General features: G+C 40.1%; 1 protein-coding gene across 1 annotated transcript in view; it reads left to right on the top strand.

The window, feature by feature from the left end:
• The first annotated feature begins 2,095 nt into the window (after positions 1–2,095).
• The window catches only part of dia (diaphanous related formin 1), a 513,998-nt gene continuing 495,439 nt past the window's right edge, over positions 2,096–20,654 (top strand). Inside the window, exons 1-2 of the mRNA XM_067134775.2 lie at positions 2,096–2,353; positions 2,705–2,815. Coding sequence (XP_066990876.2) covers positions 2,780–2,815 — 36 coding nt within the window. The 5' untranslated portion in view covers positions 2,096–2,353; positions 2,705–2,779. The remainder of the gene's footprint in view (positions 2,354–2,704; positions 2,816–20,654) is intronic.

The raw sequence follows: 20,654 nt of genomic DNA, 5'->3' as shown, positions 1-20,654 counted from the left end.
AGTCTTCATGACTAAATATTCCAATCGATGTTCGCATATAATGAAAGGTAGGGAGGGTAATCCCAGTCGGATTCACGGGAAAAATGCTGATGTAACTTATTCCTTGAGATCTTATTCGAACATCGAATTGTCTTGATTTCCGAGGAGGACCGAAAAGTGAGATAGGCACTGTAGCACGGCTCAAGATAAATAGTCACCCATAAGCACGGTGCAAGAAAAAATTGTTACCCAGCCGTAGAGCTCGAAAGGAGAAAGACGCCGCGGGACTAAGCGTTCGATTCAGAAAAAAGTAGTCGCCCACTCGTGGCAAGAAAAATTTTCCCTAGAACGGCTCAGTACCTAGGAGTCACTTTTCAAACACCGGGGAACGTGTTCTCTTTACATGTAAAGGACCGACTAAATGCTGCCATAAAATCCATTAACGACATCAGATCTTTGAGCCGTCTCTCACTTTCATGTGACATCGATTTATTTCATCTTAAGGTTAGTCCTGTAGCCACCTATGGATTAGAAAATATATGTATATATCCTTGAAGGTGACAACTACATAGTATAGAGGTGAAAGCATTCTATTTAAAGAAAGTACTTTGCCTATCAAAGTACATTCTATCACTCCTCGTATACCAACTGTCGAGGGAATTATTCTTTGTGGAAGAGCTGCGTTTGAAACTACTGCTCACGGTCACCCCAGCGTATAAGGAACCCCTACAAGAGCTTCAACAAAAAGGGGACAGCATATGGTGGGACTTTTACCAATGTGATTCGTTATTTAATGACCAGTCATCATATGCTACACACATTATTTTATGCCCTTTTCTACGATTAAAAGGAGATTGAGGTTCTCCAAATTTCAATTTGTTTGTGTTCTTTCGCACACAGTCTGAATATTGCAAGATAAGATCATAGCGGACAGGTAAATTGGAGGCTATGAGGTGAGACACGTTGTGACCAGACTCTGAGTCCATGGGTTTCACCAACGCCTGTGTATTAAAGCGAGTTTCCATAAGCCAAGTCCGGACTGCAGGTGCAAAAGATGCGGCGAACTTTGTGAACGCTATCACGTACTTAAGTGTAAACTGAGAATAGAATCCTTAACAAAATTCTGTACAGACGACTGCTCATAAGAATTTTGTCCATGCACATTTGTGCGCAATAAAACATTTATTTGGTGAAGTCTGCTCTTTTTATTTCTCTTTCTCTTATATCCAGTGTTGCTAACTTAGCTTTTTTCCCGCTAAATCTATCTTATATAATCCAACGTTTAGCGGCAAAAGAACAATATTCCCGCTGTAGCTTTTACCCCGTTGAATCTAGCTTATATCATCCAAGGTGCTTCATGTGATGTGGCAATGTGATTCACCCCAGTTTTAACGAAGACTTTCTTTCTCTCGCTATGCCCCCTTATTCTGACATCGTGTGATGTAGTAGCAACAGCGAAACTAGGTATGATCAGCTTTAGTCATGGTACCTATCTCACCACTGGTCCAGCGGGATCATGGAATTTGCCTTTATGATGTAATATTATGGCATCCCTTCTCATTCTTTAGTTTTACTACCACCCGATGACCTCAAAAAACTTCCTTACTTGTGCTAGGCTCCTCACTTTCATCTATCATATCCGATCTCCCTTGCTCAACTCATGTTCTTTTCCGACCCCGCCGGTATTTGGTCATGAGGGCTAGGGGTCTTTCACTTTCGCGTCCTTCATGACCCTTGCCTTTCTTTGGCGATGCCTTCATTCTTCGAGGTGTTGGAACCCTTCCATTTCCCCCTCTGATTAGTGTTAATAGAGGATAGTTGTCCAGTTGTACTTTCTCTTAAAACAATAATCACCACCACCTCCCTCTGTTGAGACTAGCTCAGTGTGCATAATTAAATATCCATGTTTTGCATTTATAGTAGTTTGTTAATTTAACAGGAGAAAGAGTAATTTCATTCTCCACCCAGTGAGCAGTGTTATAAATATTTGGCTTATTTTTTTAACTTTTTCTAGCTTATATTGGATGATGATCTAACTTATTAAATCAAAATTGGGTTGGCATCACTGCTTTCATATTATCCTTGTCTCTGATTCAGTCAGTTCATGACGGTTCATAGTTCTTGGTTGTGGTTAGGTACCCGTTCTGTGGTTAGGTAGTGGTTGTTCGCCCTGTAGTGTGAGTGCGTGTGTTGTGAAAGAACTGTTGTGTCAGTGTTATTAATCCTCGTGTACTCTTTCAATCTTTATTAAGCGGGTTCTTCTATGTGTTGTAGTGTGTCAAAACAGTTATTATTCATGTTTTCACATTCATTAATTGCTGAACCATAATATGAGTATTTGTTTTGTTTTGGATCTGCTGTCATATTTTGAGATGTAAGTACTTTAATGAACTGAATTAGATGTTTCGTTATTTAATGACCAGTCATCATGTGCTACACACATTGTTTTATGCCCTTTTCTACGATTAAAAGGAGATTGAGGTTCTCCAAATTTCAATTTGTTTGTGTTCTTTCGCACACAGTCTGAATATTGCAAGATAAGATCATAGCGGGCAGGTAAATTGTAGGCCTATTTGTCTTCTATTTTTTTAAATACGTGAGACTGTAATAAGTTTTCGGTATGGTTCATTTTTTTGGACACTTGGTTCCTTGTTGAGTGCTTGTTAATGTTCATTGTGCAGCGACGGTGTATTTTACTGATCTGTTATATTCATTTAAATTGTAGGTTTCGTCCTATTCTCCAGCAGCAGGATTGTTTGATGGGAAATTGGTCATGAGGAAAATTTGAAAGATATCAAAGATGTCACGACAAGATAAAGGAAAGTCTGGAAGTTTTGTAAGTAAATTATGGAGTAATATTTGCATGTTATATTTTATATTTTTCTTGTACTCATGTAGATAACAGTCAGGTGTGGGGTAATATCACATAGGAAGCTGATGCTGTCAGATTTGTTTATTTGACTGAATGATTTCGAATTATGATTAGTCTGTGAGAAAATATTTATATTAGTGTATAGTAACATCGTCACTAATAGGCTATTGCTGGTAACTAATTACAGATTAAAAATGTACAAGCAGTAGGTTAATAATTGTAATAAGGATGTACATTTAAGAGGGTTGCTCTAGGGCTCATCGTTTTAAATTACTGATAGTTCTAGAGTTGTAGCATATATGCCATCTTAGACGTTGTGAAATCTGATCATTGGCTATCCACATGAATTGCTTCTAAGGAATAGAAAGTATTTAAGACTCATTCCTGGGTAGAGGAGCGTATGCTTTGTTACAGTTCTGAGGACCTTGGTGTAGGGTTTTGTACTGTTGCTAGAAAGTGAAGTTTACCTTTGAGTAACTCTAAAGATCTTTTTTTAAGTGGTTCTTGCTTTTACTCTGTGTCCTGTGGTAACTCTGAAACTATGCATAAAACAGACCAGGACCGCCAGGTTATGACATCATTTGTCGTGTAATACCTGTAGTTCTGATCGGATTGCATTGCATTGTGTTTCACAGAAACTCATCATCATTTCCTCTTATCCAAGTGCTGGCAGATCACAATATGAAGATAACGTTGGAATTTAAGAGGACAAACTGGGGCAAATATTCATTTATAGGAAGGGGAGTTAGGGATTGGAATAACTTACCAAGGGAGATGTTCAATAAATTTCCAATTTCTTTGAAATCATTCAAGAAAAGGCTAGGAAAACAACAGATAGGGAATCTGCCACCTGGGCGACTGCCCTAAATGCAGATCAGTATTGATTGATATATAGGCTAATGCGGTTCCTCTGCATTTTAAAGAGCTAGCAAACAAGGTTGGTAGTTTTTCCCGAGTGTGGAAGTGACAGTGCCTCAAGTTTTACATAAAATCCAAACCAAAGAGACATGACTTCATTTCAAAAATCCTTCATGCATTGACTGGGATTTGAACTGCAGCCACCTTGGTGAGAAGCTAGCGAAAAATCCCGCTTGGCTTTTACACTTCTCCTTTGCGTTTTACTTCATATTTCCATTACTTCTCATTCATTACCTTGTTCCAGTCCTGTTTCTGTTGCTTTTGCTGTTCTTGATCAGGTACATCACCAACATAACACTGATAGTTATTTGGGATGTATCTAAAGTTCTCTCGTGATGGTTTATCACCTTGGTCCATGACCGGCTTCATTTGCTTTGGGTCATAACCGAAATGTATTTTGTCATAGTTGATCATATTTGAAGTAAGAATTCTTTCCAAACCAAACGAATGGCTGCGCAGTTTGGGTCATATAGCTGTTGGCTTGCATTTTGGAGATGGTAGGTTTGAGCTCCACTGTGGTTTCCCCATGTTCACACCAGACAGAAGCTGGGGCTGTACCTTAATTAAGGCCGTGGTCACTTCCTTCCCACTCCTAGCCTTTTCCTATCTCATCATTGCCATAAGACCTATCTGTGTCGGTGATATTAACCCGCCAGTGGTCGCTATATGAGCAAAATGCTCACGGTCATTGAAAATCATCTACTCTTTTATACAGCTTGTAGATTCGAACCTGAGCCCTGTTTTACCTTCGTACTGCAGTTTTGAGAGAAGGACGAATGCATTAAAACGCACATGTGTGACCTTGAGAAGGGACAGGGAGGAGGGAATTATCAGCGCCCGTCAAGGGTGAGCATTTTGCTTCACGTGCGACCACACACATTGGTGTTAATTTCTGTGTGTGTTATAGTTCCGCTATTGTTGTGTGTTGTTTCATAGTTGAAACAGTTATTTGTAACTTATTGTGTTAAGGTGTTGTGTAGTTAATGCGTGACGATGGTTTCAAGTCGTGACATTTTAGCTTGCTTTGATGAAATTCTCAGTGATCAACTCGAGGGCAAAAACAGTGACTCGGACTGTGAAAGTGAATACAGTGAATGTGATACGGATACTGAACAGTCCGAGCCAGAAGAACGTGATGGTGGAACCGTACCTGGAGAGCAATCTGTAGCTGGCGAACAACATATGTTGGTGGTAATTGAGAATTGCATGTTTAGTGGGCAGACACCAACCAAGAAGAAATCCACGCTCACGTACTTGTGCTGAAAATATAGTGACTCATTCTCCTAGTGTAATGTGCTTTGCGAAAGACAAACACACTATTTTAGAAAGTTGGGAATTGTTTTTTCCAGATACAGTTATAACCATTTGAGATTTATTACTATTATAACTTACTAACTGTATTTGTTATATTTAGTGTTCTTTATAACCGTTTGAGATTTATTTTCATGTTCAGTTAATGTGTTAATACATTTACGCTTGAAATCTGTTGGTATTTGTTATGAAAACACGTCATATCATACCGTGAGCATATTGCTCAACTCGCGACCACTCGCGTTACTTTCGTCCTAGCGACCACTGGCGGGTTAAGCAACTTGTAAAAAAAAAAAAATTACTTGTTTAGTAAAATAACTAATGTTGGGTCCGACCCCGTGGTGTAGGGGGCAACGCGTCCGCCTGTCACCCGGCGGCCCCCGGTTCGATTCCCGGCCGGGCCAGGGGTTTTTAATTGTAAATGATTAATATCACTGGCCTGGGGACTGGGTGTTTGTGTCATCCTTAATGTTCCTTTCCTCACTTTCAACACTTTACACTTCTGCCATTTCCAAATACACGCAGGTTCACAACATATGGTGCAAAGTAGGGGCAAAAGATCTTCCTAGGTCGACGCCGCATTTTATTGAAAAAAAAAAAAAACTAACGTTGGCAAAAGTATAGAAGACAAAATGCAGACTAGGTAAAAATTCAGCCCTCGTTACATATCGTTTCTAACATTCTAAGGAAGTAGAAATGAAAGAAATCTTACTTGAAATGAGTGTCAGAGGAAAGATGTGTTCATAGTAGCGATGTCTGGGAACCCACCATACTGTCCTCAGAAGTACATTTACTTTTATAACCTAACGAAGAGCATTACGCGCTATTTTCTTTGTTGAAGTAGTAACTTGCATTCGTATTGGCCAACATAAATTGCCAAATGATGCATTGTCTCTAATGGTTTTACTTGGATTATGTTAGCAACCCCTGCAGATTAAAAGCACAAGTAAATGAAACATATGAAGGAAACAATGTAGATTACAGAACAGCAATAATGTTACATGAAACTTACCTAAATGTAGAGGTTGGTACTAATCGTCCTTTCCACAAGAAGCTAGAGGCCTAAGGCCACTTTGCTGCTTATAACATGGGGGCTTATGCCCCCAGACCCCCTTTCCTTGTCTCCATATCACTGGTCTTGTACAGACCCTATCCTAACCTATCCAGACCAATGGGCTTGTCTAACCAGTCCGGACTAATGGTCTTTTCCACAAGAAGCTAAAGGTTTAAGGCAAGGCGGCTTCTTACCTCACGGCTCATGCCTCCAGACCCCCTTTCCTTGTACCCATAGTTCCTAAATATATTGACAGCCTTGTGCACCGCTCGAATAAGTCTTCTGCAGAAAGGCTGTGAGAGACAAACAACAAACGACAGTCATTTTGGGTAGGTGTATGTGTGTAGAAAGTGGTAACGATGGCCAAAGTATTGATGCAGACTAGCACAAGTAAGGAAGGTGTTTCTTAAGAAAAAAAAATTCTCATTTCAAACATTGATATAGGAATTAGAAGGATGTTTTTGAAGACTTTCGTCTGGATCGTGGCATTGTATGGAAGTGAAACATGGATGGTAACTAGGTCAGAAAGAAAGAGAGTAGAGGAATGCTGCAGGTGAGGTCGGTGGATCGGATCATGAATGAAGAGATATTGAATTGGAGACAGGAGATCAATTTGGCGAGCTTTGATGAGAAGAAGAGATGAAATGATAAGGCACATTTTAAGGTACACGGAACTTGCTCAGTTGGTTGTTGAAGGAAATGTAGGCAGTTAAGAATGGTAGGATTAGAGCAAGGTATGAATAATGACCAGCAGATTAAAGCAGGTGTAGGATATAGTAGTTATGTAGAAATGAGAAGATTACCATAGGATAGTCTATGGATTGATGACTTATTTAACAAATCTCAGAATCTAGAGTGCGAACTAGCTTATGTCTATATTTTTGAAGCATGTCTCATATTTTTCATATGGGTACATATCTCACTTTCATCCCCAATATACCCCCTGTGGGTGGGGGACACAGATGAAGAATACACCCACGGTATCCCCTGCCTGTCGTAAGAGGCGACTAAAAGGAGCGACCAAGGGATGATTGTCTTAGAACCATGAAACTACTTGTGCTTAGTACCACCACGCGGGGAACACCATGGGTCGCTTTTACTTGCGCGTAGTACCACTATGTTCGGTACTAAATAGGTTTGTGATTAGTAGCACGCAGGAGCACCGTGTGGTCAGGCTTTTACAGTACCTGTGATTAGAACCACTACATTAGCGACACCATAGTTCTGGCTTGCCTATGATTAGTACCGGGTACCCACTGTTTAAGGAATACCACAGGATAGTAAGAGTCTCTGTGGTTAGTACACTTATATGATGAAAACCATAGGTTTGCGTTGCCTGTAAATGGCGCAGCAATGTGCGAAACCCCATAAGTCTGTATTACATGTCTGAATTTCATTACCTGTGAATAGTACCATAATGTGTGGAATACCGTTAGTCCACGCTACTTATGATTAGTACCGCACCATGACAAATACCATGGTTCTACTTTCCTACCAATAAGTACCATTATGAGGGGCCGATGACCTTGATTCTGGACCCCTTTAGACTGCAAACATCATCGATTCAGTATTATGCTATAGAAGCAGTCCCTTGGCCAGTAATACTAATGTTTTACGTTATTTTCTATGACCGAGTCATTTTGGGTCGGCTCCCCGGATTGTTTTAAATACATATCCATCCATTCATTCTTCGTCCTCATGTTTTGAATTCTGGTCAGTGGAGGATTTTGGACTTTTATCTTGTCATTGCATTTCGTCTCATTTCGTACCATTAGGGGCCGATGCCCTAGATGTTAGGCCCCTTTAAACAACAAGCATCATCATCATCATCATCCCCAATATTATTATGAGCTTACTGTACAGTACTCTATACAAAAAAAACAGCTTTTCTTTTTGTGATGTTCATGTTTTTTCCGATACTTTATGCTTGATAATTCAATATGCTGAAAGTCCATGGGCTACACCAATGTATGGGATTATTCTAAAGTTTTTAATTCACTGTATTGGCTGGTCTTAGGAAACAGCTACCATTTTACCCATCATTTTCCTTTCATGTTAGTGGTCAAGTAGCAACCTTGGCTTGTTACAGATGAAGCCTCCCAGGAATACTGTTAATGTATTTGTAGCTATTCTCACCTGAAAGATAGTTGTGGCTAAGTTCGTGACATTGTTTCGTTGATGCTTAGCATGTTTGCCATTATGATTAGAAAATTGTCATGGAGCAAAGTCTTTTTGCTGTGAGGAATGGTGCCAATGTAATCGTAATTATGGTGAAGTAGGGAAACTATTCTGTGAACATTTTCCAGATATTGAGCCATCAAATAAAACAGTTTGTATAATTTAAATAACCTTGAACTGACAGGTTCATTGCAAGACCTAAGATTGGGCTGACTGAAGATGACTGAAGAAACCTTGCATAATATTGCATATACTTACACTATGTGACATTTTTGTAAGTTACTTTACTTCGGGTTTTTACCATGTTTAGAGTTATTATTTCTACATTCTGACCACATTTTTGAATTCTGCATGAATTTTTAATATTTGCTCGACTTTGCCATTGTGTTTCAAAGCTATCGGATGCACCGCCTCAGAAAGAGCACGATCAGTTCTAGCTGTACCTAGGAAGGTCATACCGGTGGGGAAGGGGGCGGGGTAGTAGTAGGGTTCACACACCCCCAATAAAATATGAAAGACAAATTTAAATGGCACATTAGGGTTTCAAAAATTCATCCCATTAAAATAAAACTATTATGAAATCAAGACTTGGAAAATAACACAATTGAATTTAACCTATAAAACCTTTAAAGGTTTCTCTGAGTATAATTAACAAATTTGCAGAAAAGTAAATTAAAATTTAATTTGGATGAGTTTTGCTTTTCTGTAATGTTTTTAAAATACATTTTGCACTATTGTTCAATTATCTACACTCCGGACCAAGTTATTCTTGTCTAAAATATGTTTTGTTTTATTTTGCCAGACTGAGTGGCTCAGACGGTTGAGGTGCTGGCCGTCTGACCCCGACTTGGCAGGTTCGATCCTGGCTCAGTCCGGTGGTATTGAAGGTGGACAAATATGTCAGCCTCATGTTAGTAGATTTACTGGCACCTAAAAGAACTCCTGCAGGACTATATTCCGGCACCTTGACTTCTCCGAAAACCATAAAATAAGTAGTTAGTGGGACGTAAAGCCAATAACATTAAAATTAAAATGTTTTCCTTAGTCCTTTTAATAGCTTTGTAGAAATACAGAAAACGGTGAACATAAAGTATATTGTCTAAATATTGTAGGTGTTGAAATACCTATATATTTGAATGGTTCTATCGTAGGAACTTACCATAGTCTCACTTTTTGACAATGTTATTTCATGTATCATGTTTCAGATATAGGTAGTTAAGAGATCCTTCTACTTTCCCGACCTTTTCCCACTTATCTGGAATCGCCACTAATATGGATAAGCCCTGGTTTACGGTTGCCAGATGCCCTTCCTAAATCCAACCCTATCTGCGGGGATTTAATTACTGTTGTATGTTTCTCTGGGGGTTAGTAGTGTTTAGGGGAAGGTGTATTAGGTTAATCACAAACACTCAGTCTCTGAATTAGAAGAATTAATCAAACGTAGTTAATATCCTCAGCCCATCTTTGAAATGAATCTGGGGCCCACCGCCAATACACTGACAATTCATGCTGGGAGCCGTACTTTCAGATATAATTAATAGCCTGAAATAGACATTCTTAAGAAAATGATCTATAATTTATATCAAAGAATTCAAATAAGTTTGTTTTCTTTAACCAAATATTCAGGTATTAGTCTCAAGTTTACCGAGGTCGATAGCTGCAGTCGCTTAAGTGCGGCCAGTATCCAGTATGCGGAAGATAGTGGGTTCGAGCCCCATTGTCGGCAGCCCTGAAGAGGGTTTTCCGTGGTTTCCTATTTTCACACCAGGCTTCCTTCCCACTTCTAGCCCTATCCTGTCCCATCGTCGTCATAAGACCTATCTGTGTCGGTGTGACGTAAAGCAACTTGCAAAAGAAAAAAAGTCTCAAGTTTTCCAGTGTCCTACTAGATTTCATCCAGAATGGTTGCACATCCGTGCTTATACCTAGGTAAATAAAAAATAATAATTTTGTAAAATGTCACTAAACATGGTTCATGGTGTGGGTTACTGTAGTCACATCCTAGTTCGTGACCATGGTCAACGGCTGAGTGGCCTAGTAAGTGGTCCTGAGAGTTGGGATACCAGTTGCTATGGAATGGGATTGCACATCTCGGACATATTCAGAGTAACGGCCCTCCTTGTGCTCAGATGGCTAGGACTATACAATCCACCGGTGGTCCATAACCCGTTAGAGTAGAGATCCTCACTTGGACTATGTTTAAGTAGGGTAGCATCCTGCTTTATGAATTTACCGAGCTCAGAACGTTTTAAGCAAGCCTCGGACCTATGGGAGTAACAGAGTCACACTCCCATTTGACAGGCGAGGGACTCCTTGGAAACAACTTGGCGAGGGAAATGGAATTCGATGGGGAGCTATCAATATTCTTAGGGCGTATGGAAGAAAGAAAGTAGAACTGGCTGAGTCAGCAATGAGGATGCATCTGTATGTGCTAGGAGTAAGTGATATTCGGGTAAGGTGAGATAACGAGGAAGAGATTGGAGATTATAAAGTGTACTTGATAGGTGTTAGAAAGGGAAGGGCAGAGTATGGGGTGGGGCTGTTTATCAGGAATACCATTGCACGCAACATAGTTTCTGTTAGACACGTAAATGAGAGAATGATGTGGGTAGATTTGGCAGTTAGAGGAATTAGGACGAGAATTATCTCAGTGTATTCACCATGTGAGTGTGCAGATGAGGATGAAGTTGACAAGTTTTATGAAGCATTGAGTGACATCGTGGTCAGGGTCAACAGCAAGGATAGAATAGTGTGAATCGGCAATTTCAATGCGAGAATTGGAAATAGAACTGAAGGATATGAAAGGGTGATTGGTAAATGTGGGGAAGATATGGAAGTTAATGGGAATGTGAAGCGTTTGCTGGACTTTTGTGCTAGTATGGCGAATACATTCTTCAAGCATAAGGCTATTCACTGTTACACATGGGAAGCTAGGGGTACCAGATCCATAATAGACTATATCTTAACCAACTTTGAATTCAGGAAATCTGTTAGGAATATACAAGTTTTCTGCAGATTTTTCGATGATACACACTACTATCTGATCTGTAGTGACCTAAGTATCACTAGGCCTAGGGTAGAGAAAGTGAAACATGTCTGCATACGAATAAGGGTAGAAAATCTCCAGGACGAGAAAATTAGACAGAAGTTCATGGATATGATTAGTGAGATGTTTCGAACAGTAGACACCAAGCAGGTCCAGGATATAGAAAAGAATGGGTGGCATACAGGGATGCTGTAGTAGAAACAGCAAGGGAATGCCTAGGAACAACTGTATGTAAAGATGGGAAAAGGTGAACATCTTGGGGGAATGATGAAGTGAGAGCAGCTTGTAAACATAAAAAGAAGGTTTATCAGAAATGGCTCCAAACAAGGGTCGAGGCAGACAGGGATTTGTACGTAGATGAGAGAAATAGAGCGAAACAAATAGTTGTTGAATCCAAAAAGAAGTTTTCCTGGTGGTGTTGCGAACAGCTAGGCTCATGGGAAGGAGGAAAATGATGTTGGTGAAATTATGCTTCAGGAAGTGGAAAGGATGGTAAAAGAACTCCATTGTCATAAAGCAGCAGGAATAGGTGAAATTAGACCTGAACGTCCTAGTTCGTGAACCATGGGCAACTGCTGAGTGGTCTAGTAAGTGGTCCTGAGAGTCGGGATACCAGTTGCTATGGAATGGGAGTGGGCATCTCGGACATATTCTGAGTCGTGGCCCTCCTTGTGCTCAGGCGGCTAGGACTATACAATTCACCGGTGGTCCATAACCCGTTAGAGGAGAGATCCTCACTTGGCCTATGAGCAAGTAGGGCAGCATCCTGCTTCATGAATTTACCGAGCTCAGAACACTTTAAGCAAGCCTCGGACCTATGGGAGTAATGGAGTCCCACTCCCATTTGACAGGCGAGAGACTCCTTGGAAACAACTTGGCGAACGAAATGGAATTCGATGGGGGGCTATCAATATTAATGGGGCCTATGGAATAAAGAAGGTAGAACTGGCTGAGTCAGCAAAGAGGATGCATCTGGATATGCTAGGAGTAAGTGATATTCGGGTAAGGGGAGATAATGAGGAAGAGATCAGACATTATAAAGTGTACTTGACGGGTGTTAGAAAGGGAAGGGCAGAGTCTAGGGTAGGGCTCTTTATCAGGAATACCATTGCACGCAACGTAGTTTCTGTTAGGCACGTAAATGAGCGAATGATGTGGGTAGATATGTCGGTTGCAGGAATTAGGACAAGAATTGTGTCCGTGTATTCACCGTGTGAGTGTGCAGATGAAGATGAAGTTGACAAGTTTTATGAAGCATTGAGTGATATCGTGGTCAGGGTCAACAGCAAGGATAGAATAGTGCTAATGGGCGATTTCAATGCGAGAGTTGGCAATAGAACTGAAGGATACGAAAGGGTGATTGGTAAATGTGGGGAAGATATGCAAGCTAATGGGAATGGGAAGCGTTTGCTGGACTTCTGTGCTAGTATGGGTTTAGCTGTTACGAATACATTCTTCAAGCATAAGGCTATTCACTGCTACACATGGGAGGCTAGGGGTACCAGATCCATAATAGACTATATCTTAACAGACTTTGAATTCAGGAAATCTGTTAGGAATGTACGAGTTTTTCGCGGATTTTTCGATGATACAGACCACTATCTGATCTGTAGTGAACTAGTATCTCTACGCCTAGGGTAGAGAAAGTGAAATCTGTCTGCAAACGAATAAGGGTAGAAAATCTCCAGGACGAGGAAATTAGACAGAAGTACATGGATATGATTAGTGAGAAGGTTCAAACAGTAGACAGTAAGCAGGTTCAGAATATAGAAAGTGAATGTGTGGCATACAGGGATGCTGTAGTAGAAACAGCAAGGAAATGCCTAGGAACAACTGTGTGTAAAGATGGGAAAAGGCGAACATCTTGGTGGAATGATGAAGTGAGATCAGCTTGTAAACGTAAAAAGAAAGCTTATCAGAAATGGCTCCAAACAAGGGCCGAGGCAGACAGGGATTTGTACGTAGATGAAAGAAACAGAGCGAAACAAATAGTTGTTGAATCCAAAAAATAAGTCATGGGAAGATTTTGGTAACAACCTGGAGAGGCTAGGTCAAGCAGCAGGGAAACCTTTCTGGACAGTAATAAAGACTTAGGAAGGGAGGGAAAAAGGAAATGAACAGTGTTTTGAGTAATTCAGGTGAACTCATAGTAGATCCCAGGGAATCACTCGAGAGGTGGAGGGAATATTTTGAACATCTTCTCATTGTAAAAGGAAATCATCATGGTGGTGTTGCAAACAGCCAAGGTCATGGGGAGGAGGAAAATGAAGATGGTGAAATTATGCTTGAGGAAGTGGAAAGGATAAGTAAATAAACTCCATTGTCATAAGGCAGCAGGAAAAGATGAAATTAGACCTGCAATCGTGAAGTATAGTGGGAAGGCAGGGATGAAATGGCTTCATAGAGTAGTAAAATTAGCGTGGAGTGTTGGTAAGGTACCTTCAGATTGGACACAAGCAGTAATTGCACCTATCTATAAGCAAGGGAACAGGAAGGATTGCAACAACTATCGAGATATCTCATTGATTAGTATACCAGGCAAAGTATTCACAGGCATCTTGGAAGGGAGGGTGCGATCAGTCGTTGAGAGGAAGTTGGATGAAAACCAGTGTGGTTTCAGACCACAGAGAGGCTGTCAGGATCAGATTTTCAGTATGTGCCAGGTAATTGAAAAATGCTATGAGAGGGAAAGGCAGTTGTGTTTATGTTTCGTAGATCTAGAGAAAGCATATGACATTGTACCGAGGGAAAAGATGTTCGCTATACTGGGGGACTATGGAATTAAAGGTAGATTATTAAAATCAATCAAAGGCATTTATGTTGACAATTGGGCTTCAGTGAGAATTGATGGTAGAATGAGTTCTTGGTTCAGGGTACTTACAGGAGTTAGACAAGGCTGTAATCTTTCACCTTTGCTGTTCGTAGTTTACATGGATCATCTGCTGAAAGGTATAAAATGGCAGGGAGGGATTCAGTTACGTGGAAATGTAGTAAGCAGTTTGGCCTATGCTGACGACTTGGTCTTAATGGCAGACTGTGCCGAAAGCCTGCAGTCTAATATCTTGGAACTTGAAAATAGGTGCAATGAGTATGGTATGAAAATTAGCCTCTCAAAGACTAAATTGATGTCAGTAGGTAAGAAATTCAACAGAATTGAATGTCAGATTGGTGATACAAAGCTAGTACAGGTCGATAATTTCAAGTATTTAGGTTGTGTGTTCTCCCAGGATGGTAATATAGTAAGTGGAATTGAATCAAGGTGTAGTAAAGCTAATGCAGTGAGCTCGCAGTTGCGATCAGCAGTATTCAGTAAGAAGAAAGTCAGCTCCCAGACAAAACTATCTTTACATTGGTCTGTTTTCAGACCAACTTTGCATTTACGGAAGCCAAAGCTTGGTGGACTCAGGGTATCTTATTCATAAGTTGGAAGTAACAGACATGAAAGTAGCAAGAATGATTGCTGGTACAAACAGGTGGGAACAATGGCAGAAGGGTACTCGGAATGAGGAGATAAAGGCTAATTTAGGAATGAACTCAATGGATGAAGCTGTACGCATAAACCAGCTTCGGTGGTGGGGTAATGTGAGGCTAATGGAGGAGGATAGATTACCTAGGAGAATAATGAACTCTGTTGTGCAGGACAAGGTCCAAGACGACGATAGTTAGACTCGGTTTCTAACGATTTAAAGATAAGAGGTATAGAACTAAATGAGGCCACAACACTAGTTGCAAATTGAGGATTGTGGCGACGTTTAGTAAATTCACGGAGGCTTGCAGATTGAACGCTGAAAGGCATAACAGTCTATAATGATAATGTATGTATGTATGTATGTATGTATGTATGTATGGAGAAGTATAGTCGGAAGACAGGGATGACATGGCTTCATAGAGTAGTAAGTTTAGCATGGAGTGTTGGTAAGGTGCTTTCAGATTGGACAAAAGTAGTAATTGCACCTATCTATAAGCAAGGGAACAGGAAGGATTGCAACAACTATCGAGGTATCTCATTGATTAGTATACCCGTTAAGGTATTCAGTGGCATCTTGGAAGGGAGGGTGTGATTAGTAGTTGAGAGGAAGTTGAACGGAAACCAGTGTGTTGAGGAATAGGCAGTTGTGTTTATGTTTCATAGATCTAGAGAAAGCATATGACAGGGTACCGAGGGAAAAGATGTTCACCATACTGGGGGACTATGGAATTAAAGGTAGATTATTAAAATCAATCAAAGTCATTTATGTTGACAATTGGACTTGGTGAGAATTGATGTTAGAATGAGTTCTTGGCTCAGGGTACTTACAGGGGTTAGACAAGGCTGTAATCATTCACCTTTGCTGTTCGTAGTTTACATGGATCATCTGCTGATAGGTGTAAAATGCCAAGGAGGGATTCAGTTAGGTGGAAATGTAGTAAGCAGTCTGGTCTATGCTGACGACTTGGTCCTCATGGCAGATTGTGTCAAAAGCCTACAGTCAGATATCTTGGAACTTGAAAATAGGTGCAATGAGTATGGTATGGAAATTAGCCTTTCGAAGACTAAATTGATGTCAGTAGGTAAGAAATTCAACAGAATTAAATGTCAGATTGGTGATACAACCCTAGAACAGGTAGATAATTTCAAGTATTTAGGTTGTGTGTTCTCGCAGGATGGTAATATTGTAAGTGGAATTGAATCAAGGTGTAGTAAAGCTAATGCAGTGAGCTCGCAGTTGCGATCAGCAGTATTCAGTAAGAAGAAAGTCAGCTCCCAGACAAAACTATCTTTACATCGGTCTGTTTTCAGACCAACTTTGCATTTACGGGAGCCAAAGCTTGGTGGACTCAGGATATCTTATTCATAAGTTAGAAGTAACAGACATGATAGTAGCGAGAATGATTGCTGGAACAAATGGGTGGGAACAATGGCAGGACGTTACTCAGAATGAGGAGATAAAGGCTAATTTAGGAATGAACTTGATGGATGAAGCTGTACGCATAAACCGGCATTGGTGGTGGGGTCGTTAGGCTAATGGAGGAGGATAGATTACCTAGGAGAATAATGAACTCTGTTGTGGAGGACAAGGACCAAGACGACGATGGTTAGACTCGGTTTCTAACGATTTAAAGATAAGAGGTATAGAACTAAATGAGGCCACTGCATTAGGAGCGAATAGAGGATTGTGGTGACATTTAGCAAATTCACAGAGGCTTGCAGACTGAATGCTGAAAGGCATAATGTAAGGAAGGTCCGACACATACTACGAGACAGAGAAGTTCAGTCATGGACGAAATTGCTGCACAAAGGAAAGGGCGTTGGACTCTTCCAGGAATACACGCCAGGGAACAAATGGATAAGAGATCACCGAGGCTTATCCTGTGCGGAATGGAGAGAGGCCATCAAGATGACAGCGAATGTGTGCGCCGTTCGCTCCGTGCCAGGAAGGTCCCAGGACAACGCCCTCTGTCGGCGTTGCCACAGAGAGCACGAAACTCTTGCCCATGTCCTGTCAGCCTGCCCTTACAGGGAGGTATTGGGAAATTCTTGCCATCATACAATACGACACATGATTGCGACCTCGCTGAGGGATCACTGTTTCACGGTGCACAAAGAGGTCTCTGGCCTAGCTACCAATGGGAGTTACAGGCGTATTGACATGATAGCCTTTCAACCAGCTAGCAAGCAACGACTGATCTTAGATCCCATGATACGCTTCGAGTCGCACGTTGGCCAGGCCGAAGAGGTGGACGCCGAAAAGAAGTCAATCTAACAGCCAACTGTAAACTACTCTAAAGACAAACATCACCTCGACAATATTTCCGTCCATGTACTCATGATCGGAGCACGAGGCACAATCCCTAAATTTATTGTACAGCTGTGGGATTCTCTCAGTCTCAGCCGGACACGACTTGATGACATCGCTATCACCGCAATATGAGGTTCAGTGACCATACTCCGTAATCATGTATGTAACATCTGAAGAACCATATTGCAAATTTATTCCTGAGCCTTGTGGTGATTTTTCTACCTGGCCCACTAGCAAAGTCAACAGTAACTTAGAAGACAAAATACTGTGTAGTCGACATACTTTGACCTTGTGGCAGCCTCCACAGGGGGGAAGTTGTAATAATAATACTAATAATGATAATGTATGTATGTATGATCACTAAACAGTTCCATCATTTTGAATTTTCCTTAGAGTAATTGCATTTTGTAAAACCCTTATTTGTGTCAGCCGATTAACAAAAGGCCAATCCCTGACTCAGAAGCAGGACAATATATGTTCTCAAAGAGAACCTCTAGTCTGAAGAAACCCAACAGACGTGGAGCATCTTCTTCCTGGCACACACATTTACGTTATTTTTGTTGCCCCAACTAAAAGGTCACCTTTTCAGTAAATAACTGAAGAATGGAGGGAAGTTTGTTAGTCTAAAATCATATTCGGACATCACGAGTCTCACCATTGTATTGTTCCAACTGCCAGTTAACTTGTTAATTGATAATAGTTATAGTTTGATCGTGATTTTGCAAGTTTCTTATTCTAACATTACAATACACCCGCAAGTTTTATGGGAACATATTATAATCTATATAAATTGCTATATTAAACATTATTGTTATTTAAATTAAGTGCTTGAAGTGTTATAGTTTATTGGAGTGTAAAGATAAATTGATTTTTTGCAACAATATACATAACATGTAACTAGATATGATGAAATAGTTAAATTTGCTGCCTATAATAGAGTTTATACGTTTACAATCTGAAATCTGTCAAGACATGACGGTCAATGGGGTAAATATTTACTGAAGGATTTCATTATATACGACATTCCTTGTAGTTTACTAACAATTTTCTTTATGTCACACAGACACGGATTGGTCTTATGATGACGATGGGATAGGGAATAGCTAGAAGTGGGAAGGAAGCAACCATGACGTTATTTAATTTGCCTGGTGTGAAAATAGGATATCACTGAAAATTATCTTCAGAGCTGCCAGCTGTGGGGTTCGAACCCACCATCTCCCGAATGCAAGCTGATAAGTGCATGGCTGAAACTGCGCAGCTACTTGCTTGGTGCATTCCTTGTACAATTACTTTTTGGAACTATTGAAACTTTAAAATATAGCACTCTTGACATTGAAAAATTTAACCGGCAATGGCTGATAACTGGCTGAGATGAATGAAGACCTTCACTTCCCTTGAGATTTATTGATCATGATACAAAATGCCGAGCAAATTGGAAATTGATACCTCTTGAAAGAAAAAGGAAGATTTTTATCGGATGTTATTAAGTCAGCTCGAGGGATTAGAGCTCTTTGTCCAGCTTTATCTCCACTTATTATTTCCAAATTTTACGCACTTCTTACAATTAGTCCTTAATCTTGTTCCATTGAGCAGCCGTTGGGAAACATTCAGATTTCTAAGGAGCATAACTTTGGCTCCAATTCTTAGAATAAAACTATGGGGAGATGAACCATTATTTCCAAGGGATTCAAGACTTATGTAGGAAATTGAAAAGGCTAGTTTTCATCTTCAGTAGTAACTTGTTGATGCTCATGTATGGATTTGAACTACCGGGTATAAGCCGATTGACTTGTTAATGAATTAAGAATGGCAACTTTCGAGAAAATGATATCTTTCACAGAAGAGAACGTTTTGCTGTACCTTTCATTCTTTCTGGTGGGAAAATTATTGTACTGGGGGTGATTTCATAAAGGTTTTGCCTGTTTTGCCACATGCTTACCGCCAAACAATTATTTATTTATAATTGTATTAAGTAAAATACTCTCCTCTTTGACCCATCTTCAAAAGACGCCACTTACACAAAATCACGCGGACAAAACCTCAAAAAATGGAATTCGCTGATTGTTGCAAGAAATCGGTAATGGCAACTACACCTCTCCATATGCTGACAGATCAAATGTTATTGAACTACCAGCCAGAATTTAGCACATGATGATATCGTGATTGGAAAACCTCATTTTTTCCATTACAGATTGGAACTTCATTGACGGTTGCCACTATGATCACTTACAGTTTACCATGCATCTGTCATCTTCTCTAACACAGCTTCTCAATTTTTGTTGCGGCTATCCCGACCTTTTAAAATAAGGCAAACAAACCAGCCAACACTGTGAAACAATAATTGAGAACGGGACCGCTAGATTGAGAAGAAATTGAGAATGCTGCTGTTCTAAAGTTTTAAATTTCATCAGCATTTTTCCATCACTTGTCACATGCATTTCGCCTGCACGTTATCTCAGGCTTGGTTTCTCAAACTTTTTCGCTCCGCTCACCTCCTAGCCATTCGTTGTGATGATGTTTCTACGAAGGCAAACTTTCGGCCTGAATTTTCGACACACTGATTTCATCCTGTTTTGAATTGTTATAAAACCGAAATTTTTTAGACTAAGAGGTTTGCAACCACGCTATGTGCACTTATTGTTTGTTTCCATCTGTATCATTTGTTTTCGTTTCTTTTCTTCGTAGGTTAACACAGTTTTTAGATTCGTTTATGATTTGTATCAACCCCTGTTTTCACTGAATTTTATCGCAGTGAGTTGTTTATTGCTCCATATGATGATGTAAATATTGTATATTGTGCTGTTTTTATTTCCTTCATGCCTCTCTTTTGTTTCTTCATTTGCTCCTTCATTATGTTTTTTGGCACATTCTTAGCTTGTATTATGTAAATATACTTCAACCCCCCACTTTTTCACTGAAGATGGCTCAAATGAGTTGAAACATGTTTGAATTTGATTACTCCATCTAATGATGGAATTATATGATGTATTGAATTAGGAGGATACACTTAATTTTTTCCCTTGTAAAGTGGAAACCGTCAGTACGGAATGATTCTAATATCTTATAAGAGTACTATTTTGTCGGAAACTACCCATAACAAATTGTGCTGCTTTCCTTCGAATTCTTTCCAGTTCTCTGGTCATGTATTCCTGCTGAGGGTCCCGTATGCTGGAACCATACCCTAATTGCGGTTTTACCAGATACTTATACGCCCTCTCGTATACATCCTTACTACAACCCCTAAATACTCCCATAACCATATGAAGTGATCTGTAACCTAAATTTTCCTAACAGTCTCGTTAATATGATTACCCCAATGAAGATGATTCCTTTTATTAACACGTAGGTCTTACATTGTTCCCCATGAGGTATTATCGCCCGATCAATACAAAAATAAAAAGGACTTTCCTCTTAGTGAAACTTACAACTTGACTTTTCATCCCATTATATTCATACCATTGTCTGCTGTCCATCACAGAACTTTGTTCAAGCCCCCCTGCAGTCTCTCACAATCCT

This window comes from Anabrus simplex, chromosome 1 (genome assembly GCF_040414725.1).
Source record: "Anabrus simplex isolate iqAnaSimp1 chromosome 1, ASM4041472v1, whole genome shotgun sequence".
NCBI classification, from domain to species: Eukaryota; Metazoa; Arthropoda; class Insecta; order Orthoptera; family Tettigoniidae; genus Anabrus; species Anabrus simplex.
The sequence above is the reverse complement of the archived record's forward strand: the minus strand, read 5'-3'. Positions and strand labels throughout refer to the sequence as shown.